General features: G+C 42.0%; 1 protein-coding gene across 1 annotated transcript in view; it reads right to left on the bottom strand.

Annotated features, from left to right (window-relative positions):
- gfra1b (gdnf family receptor alpha 1b) overlaps window positions 1-1,994 on the bottom strand; it is a 29,415-nt gene extending 27,421 nt beyond the window's left edge. Inside the window, exons 1-2 of the mRNA XM_031561271.1 lie at window positions 1,001-1,994; window positions 208-510 (exon numbers count right to left, since the gene is read on the bottom strand). Of these exons, the coding sequence (XP_031417131.1) occupies window positions 208-510; window positions 1,001-1,040 (343 nt within the window). The 5' untranslated portion in view covers window positions 1,041-1,994. The remainder of the gene's footprint in view (window positions 1-207; window positions 511-1,000) is intronic.
- Window positions 1,995-7,826: the final 5,832 nt, after the last annotated feature.

Below are 7,826 nucleotides of genomic sequence, written 5' to 3' on the forward strand. Positions count from 1 at the left end.
TACTGACACACTGTGGGGGAGCCCTTTTAACCTCAAGAGAAGCATTTTCTGGCCAATAAATTGGTATCAATACGGCTTGATTTACACGCTTTACCATTGTGTGTCTGAATCTCTCACCTAAGAGGTCTGCAATGAAAATGACTTATAGTTATTAAGATGAAGGATGAATTTGGAATAAGCATGTGTTTTCCAGTCAGACTTTAGTACCTTGCAAACTCTGGTAGATACTCCAGTAAATACGCAGGCAGTTCTTTTCCTTCTTCATGCCCCTCTTGCACTTGCAGTTGTACAGGGGGCTTTGTTTCACAGCGTCCATGGCGCTACGGCACTCGTCCTGCGCGTCGGCTCCGGCCAGCATGGTGTAGTTGTCCGTTAACTTCCCCGACACGCACTGCCTCATGGTGCGATACTTTGAGCTGCAGACATACTCTCCCAAACACTGGGCGTTCGCCTCCACACAGTCCAGTCTGCCGTTGCGCATTCTGTCCGACTTGGTGGAGGATATTATATCTGCACAATGATAATAATAAAAATATAATTTATCAAGCAATATATGGTGCATACATATTCATTACTTCATATACTACTTCACATAATCTGTAATTCAGATAATTTTAATTATCATACACGCTGCAGCCTACTTGCAAATAAGCGTCCAAGAAAAGTAATCAGGCTCCAACACCTCATTATAAGTCAAGAAATTAATTAATTGAGTATTTCAAAATACCGTCATATCAAGATGACAATATATTATTTGGTGAACCACTATGGAATATCTGCCAATTCACCATACACTATCAAGCTTTAGAACAGCATGATGTTAAATTCCTTCAGTCTCAAGACTACAGATAAAATGGGTTTTACGTCGCTGGTCTTAAGCATGTGATAGCTTACACATTTGTTGGGTTTCAAACCTAATAGAGTATAAAATAATAAAAAGGTAAATACTGAGAAATAGTTAATTAGTTATTGGAGAATAATAACTTGAACGGTAACCTACCCAGAACAGGCAACATGATGTATAAAGTTGCCAGAATCATTATCGCTTTCTTTTTTTTAGATTCCTTAATAATATCCGATGTTGGTTTAAAGGTTATGAATCATTACAATTCCGATTTTCCTCGTAAACCTTGTGCGCTCCGATTGCTCATCATTCAAAAGCAAATGACTGCTCATACTGTAGGTTACACATCCACACCGACTCCGGCGAACGGGACTTCTTGAAATGTTCTGTGTTTTTGGAAAACACGCCCCACGTTTAAGGTCCCAGAAATCCAAAATGACTTTGCTATTAAACAGACAGCAAAGTAAACCTGAAAATGTATTTTGCTGGAAAGACACAAATAACTGTCCGTAGCGTTGGAACTCTAGTCCGCTGTCCTTTCATCCAAAGACGTACTGGAATCGGCGACTCTGGTGGCTTCAATGGCTTTAGATAAGCTTTCTTCTTTTGACATTCAAATATTGACTTAACAGTCAGATATTCTCTTTTCATACAGAACTATGACAGCGAAGTGGTAACCTGGTCTTTTGCCGCCTGCAGCGTGGTTGTCCAAAGGGCACTCAAGTCCGTGTGTTGGACCGTGCGCGTTCTCTGCGCAGAGTTTGGCTACGGCGACGCGCCTGTGCGAACAAGAATGTTGGGGGTGTCCAGCGGATAAGATGGTCACAGATTTATTGTATGTTAGATAAAACCTTCAAATGAATCAGCTGTCAGAGAACCGGATATAATTCGAAAATGACCAGTGGCTCATTTTGTTCGGTGCACCTAAAAAGTCCAACAGAGTGGGAAAAATACTCAAAAAGTCCTGACAGGAGATGGACACAGATGTTACGGACAAACAATGGTGCAAGTTGTCCCCGTAACACATGGGGAGGTGTCTCATGTCAACTCACGCACGCAGTACACACCTTCTATGAAATGCCCCAAATCATCCGGTCCCATACATGTAAAATGACGTCACGACAAATAATGGTTACGCGCAAAACTAACACGGTGCACTGATGGGAAATCAACATCTATTATTAGAGGGAAGATGCTGTGCATAATTTACTGGGAAGATCATTTGGAATTCTGATTATTGTGTAAATGTTGTTTCCTTCATTATAAACAGTTGCATGATCTGCTGGTGGGAGAGTAACCAACAGCGTCGCCTGGCTGCGGGTGTCTCATATGACAGTCGCAGGATATCTGCGATCCACTGGTGCAAACGGGACTAAATATATATTGTTCACAAATATTTATGAGATGTAAACTAACAGTAATGTAGCCTACATGTTCACTGTTTTATAAAACCTTACCCCTAACGATGGGTCTGATGAAAGAAGCCTTTTTTACTTCTCAAAGATGTGCTTCTGTAGAAAAATTGCATTCTATCCTCATTATTAGGCTATATGTTTATTAGAAATTAGATTCGACAGCTCTCTTTTTGTTCCATCAGGACAGTCCTGAATAAGCGTGAAATGAGTTCTATAACTGCCAAAAGCGATGAAGTATAGTTGTGGAACAATTCCTATAAGTATGATATTATTACAAAGATACGCATAAAAAACAATTTGTATTTCCCTACTGGAACAATACCTGTTCAATCAGTATTGTTTCCGCATTTGATAATCTCATCACTGGGGTTACACAGATAGATTTCTCTGGTTGATGAAATGTCACCAGCAAATATAAGGCAATCTCAGCTGTGATCCAGTGTTAAGAATGTGCTGGCAGTTATTCTGGTCCCTTTATAAATGCAACATTTACACTGAGACGACAAGGTCAACGCAATGTCAGACAAATATTGACATTTATCCTACATTTGCATTGTGGTTTCCCCTAGTGGGTAGATATCATTGACTTCAAAGATATCTAATCACCCAACAAGCAGGGTCTTCTTTGAGCAAGGGAAGAAATGCCTGGGGGCGCCCAGATGCCACTGATCCTTGGGATGAACTCTCTCCTCTGTTAGTCTCTCACCTGCTTAGGCATCTAAAGCTCACAAAATCGCAGAGAGGCCACGGCAGAGCTGCCCATCCTTACCTGAACCCTGTAGGGTACATAACCATGCTCTACCTCGTCCAACTTACACTGTATTATGTAAACAACGGCTCGAAGCACGCCCCGCGTATCACAGTTCCACATGACGCCTTGGAGGGGATATTATTTCGGATAGGCAGGCAACGCAGTTGAGTGTCTTCGCTGCGTATCTAGACGAAATGGAGGCAAACAGTCGGAATGATGCATGGCCTTTTCCAGTCCAAATGCATCATGCACCACACACAAAAAGAGAGTGGAGGGGATTGTGGCTGTTCATCATGGCTGGGCACTTCTACCGACTGCCACTCATTTTTATGATGAAAGCCTTCCCAAGGCTGAAATTCACATCCAGCCGGCCGCGCTGCTAGATGGGAAAACATTAGACGGAGGACATTACAAAGAAGGGGGCCTGCGAGAGGACGGATGCTCTGAATTGCCGTGCCGTGAGTCATGGACAGTATGCAGCGAGCGATTTTCTTCTGAGGTGCCCTTCCGGTGAAACGACTTTAAAAAGTGATAGTAGAGGGATAGGGGTCCATAAGTGTGTGTTTGTGTGTGTGTGTCTGTGTGTGTATGTGTGTCTGTCATCTTCAGGTGGTTGGCAAAGAGTGGAAATTCTACGGTGTGAAGATTGCCCCCAAAGAGCTGGTTGCTGGGAGTGATCTCATCTTCAAACTTCTTTTTCTTGATAACGCTTCAACAATCAGAAAAGGCGTCTCTCAACGGTGTTGACTAAGGGTCCTTTCGGGTGCCAGCTAACGATTTGGACAAAATGCTCCCGTGGCTGGCCAACAAAAACCTGATCCAAGGGGTTTGGCCTGGGTGGGAAATTAATGGACTAATGCTGCAACACCTTTTGAACTCGCACACTTTTCAACTGCCTCAGAGGCATTTCAGTCAGTGCTTAACAGGCCGTTTGTCAAAGCATGACTGTGCATTTAAGCATTCAGGACGATTCAAAGATACAAGCACTACCCCATAGTTGTCTTTGCCAAGACTTGTCACTTTGGAGTAGAACATTTCTGTCACTTTAAAGAAGAAATACTGTTTCACAAATTCGAGGTGCATTACAATTTTTTTTCTTTAATGAGGGTTTCTGAAAGCTTGTACTGTTTTTATTGAAGCATTCCTCAATGCAGTGAGGCAACAAAATGATATGAATGGTGTAAGTATCTTGTTGAGTGCTGAAATGTAGTTGAATGACATTAACATTCAAATTAAAAAAGTCTTTGAAGTCTTCTTTGGGACCTTAATCTTGTAACATCTGTTTGGGTGGGGGGGAGGGAGCTTTATTTCAAGCTACCATTCGAAAGTTGTTTTTGTTTTCTATGTGTTCTAACAGTGTATCTTAATAACAAGCTATCCCCAGAGGCCTGTATAAACCAGCCCAGCCTGTGCAGCATTACACAGATAGTCCCCCTGATTGTCACATTTTGAATCCAGGTGGAATAGCCAGGTGGAATAGCGGGGTGGGGCGTGTAGAGAGGGGGATATAAAATCTCTATCTCTATTACTAGTTTGATAAGCTGGTCTTCCATGCTGTTGCTTAAGTTATGAATCAGTTCTAGTAATGTGGTCTGACTTTGTTTTATGTTAGCATTTAAATGCCACACCCAATAACTGCACAAGCTTTGTCCGCCAAAGGCATTAGCAAAGCACTGTATAGTAATATTTGATGGGAGTGTGTTGCTGGTGACACATCCACAATCTGAGTAGCTGTGAACACTACACATAACAAATAAACATGTGGGAATTGAGCTTATATATGAGAAATTTTATGGTTACAGTTACACGCCAAAATTTAATTTGTAGAATTCACAAAAATCACAACACTTCAAGGGTCCTGAAGGATATGGACAAACACTCATGTTTCTAAAGGCTCATATATCTTACATTTGCACTTATAGACCTTCATTACTTAGTGGGACTAAAAGCACTGCATTCATTAGTCATTCTTGCAAAAATGTGTTTAATTAACCACCGTATATAATTTCAAAATAGTAAAAAATAAATGAGCGCACTGTGGTGGAAGACGCAAGTGTACCACTAAAAACATGGCCTACATGCATAATATGGAAACATTGACCTCAGATCAATTTTATGCATGTTTGAGAAGATATTTACAAACATGTAAAAGAATAAAACATTTTTGATTAATCTCAAATCAATGCGATTATTTTAGCCTACGGTATCGGCGTGATAAATTATGAAACTGCACTGCAGCAATCTGGGTCTGATTAAAAAAAAGTCCAATCAATTCTCACAGTCAATGTTGCCAGTAAATGTCATTATGAAATAACTCCCCTTTTCAGAGCGCCGGTCTTCCCTCACGCTAATGTGCCTCGTGGCAGTGGATCAAGCCAGGGCCCGTGCAGATGCGGCGGAAGGACTTTGACAAAAAAATGGCAGGCGCTGACAGTACTGATGGATAACTGACTTTAACAGCTCAATCAATCACTCCTCAAGCACCACGCCGTACATCATTCAGAGCGGATTTGAGACGCACGACTGGCGGCACAAGTGTCTGATGGCTTTTGGAACTCTTGTGATTCTTCATGGCCTGGGTTTCAGGTCCGGTCGGTTCTACTCACGCCCCAGACAGACCTGCTGTTTGTCTACCTTTGATTCGTTTTACATTTAATAACCTAACAATGGTCCTTCAAATAGGAAGTGAAGTGACAGTGCGCGGAAGACAATGAGTGACATATTGATGATGCTGATGTTTACCAGTTGACTTACTTGTTTAATAAAGAAAACGGCCTATGTCATTGGGCAAAGTGGATCGATGGGGTGCATAACTGCAAAATCAATAGCGGATTTCCGTCGGATTTCATTAGTAGGCTACTGTAAGGGAAGACCGCTAGCAGATCTCTGCACAGTAAATTATGTGGGTACAGACACTTAGTCTAGCGTGTTAAGAGGCCATCGTGCATTAAGAGTTTAATTTATGTGTTTGTTGTGTTGAGCGCCAAAATAATTAGTCAAATGGCAGTCTAGGTACAGTAATAAAAAGCTAACTAATTATGTTAACATTTCTGGAGTGGGTCAACATTGAAACGATTACAATGCACCGCTTCAGTCTGTTGGACTGATGAGGCTGAGGGTGGATGGACAACATGTGCTGTCCTCTACAAGCTGAGCTGGCTGTTTTTCTTGACTTTTCTGGTGAAAGTGCCTCCGTACAGCGCTATAGGGAGCTATAGAGGAATCCGTCCTCTACACAATGTGCAATGCAATTCCACTATACAAAACTATTGAAATTACAGTAACTCTGCAAAACAATGCTTCATATGGTTAGAGATAACACAACTAGCAGGTGTTGAAGGCAAGTTATACTATGCAGGCGGTTGGGGGAGCGCTAGCTTGAATTAGAGCATCTCAGACAGTCTGATAAGCAAGAGTGCTCCTCTGTCTCCGCCAGAAGTGTTAACGAGGGGGAAATCAATGCGGAGATTTGTCACAGGAAAGAGCCTACAGTAGGCGTATGGCCTCTCGGACCCTCCATCACCGGGGGCACGGAGGGTAGGAAAAGGGGAGAGAGGAAGGTGAAGCCACATCCTGCAGGTGACGACGCCACAAATCATCCCCCTTAACAGGCCTTGAAGACTCAAAGAGAGGGGCGGGGGGAGGGTCCCAGGAAGTGTCTCTTTATGATAACTGCATAATGCTCTCATTCATCACGCATCAAGGACCGCCTAGCTTCGAAGCCATTGGCTTCCCAGCGCTATTGATCGAATGTAATTTGACCGATATCATCTGTATAACTAACTGACGACTGTCTCCCTCGAGAGGGATACGAGTGTAAGTGTATCTTGCAAGTATCGGATGCTATTACAGCGCGTCTTTGATCCTGGGAGGATGTTTTAATTTGAAGACTGAGCGGGAACGCCATTCATTTTCCTCTCTAATAAAGGCAAAAGCACACTTCACGGAAATTAAAAGAGCATTTTTTTTCTCTCTCAAAATGCTATTGTGGATATGCAATCTTATTGAAGGAACCTCTAATTGCTGCTCTCAGAAACCCTTTTCAGATTGCCCCCCCATATGTAAGCCTACAATTTGATGCACTGCATCTCAATTGCTGATTAACTTAACACTTTGCTCTAGGGACACTTGTAAGTCAACGAGATTAAAAAAAAAAGATATGAACTTGGGCCTACAGCTCCGTCCTGAGATGGGAAACGAGAAACCTTTTGTAGACTTGCACTGACCCAAAATAAAACATAGCTTAATCTCTGTTATTTCAACAGTTTGTAAAAAAAAAAGATTGGACCATCTGTGTCGGCTTGATGAGCAGCATGATTTGATTGCAGGCAAAGGTAATATAACTAAAGCTAATGAGTTACATTAAGGACTTGCTGTGGTCATTAAAAAAGAAGAGGGGGGAAATGTTAGCCTATCAGGTGGAGTGCGCAATTGGCATTCAGCACATGTTGTTCGAAGTGCTGCCGTAGTGCATCGCCCAGTGGTAATTTGCGGAGCTGCAGGTTGAATAGCGGGCAGCCATCTTTTGCTAAAATCGCAGTAGACGTGAACGGCTGCCTTTCAGTTGTCAAAGGTGATTTAAAAAATTACATTTTGTTGTCACTGGGAATGCCCTGATACATACATTCAGAAAATTAAATTCTCTAAAGCCGTTAAGTCCTTATGACTACCGTTTTTAATCTTTATTGAATACAGAATGGAGCCTGTTTGTGTCTAACAAATTGGTAGAAATGACAGAATGTCAGGTTGCAGATACTTAAGGCAATAATTAATTAAATACTAAAATACATACTTCATTTCCTATTACTCCTATTAC

This window comes from Clupea harengus, chromosome 23 (assembly GCF_900700415.2).
Source record: "Clupea harengus chromosome 23, Ch_v2.0.2, whole genome shotgun sequence".
Lineage (NCBI taxonomy): Eukaryota > Metazoa > Chordata > Actinopteri > Clupeiformes > Clupeidae > Clupea > Clupea harengus.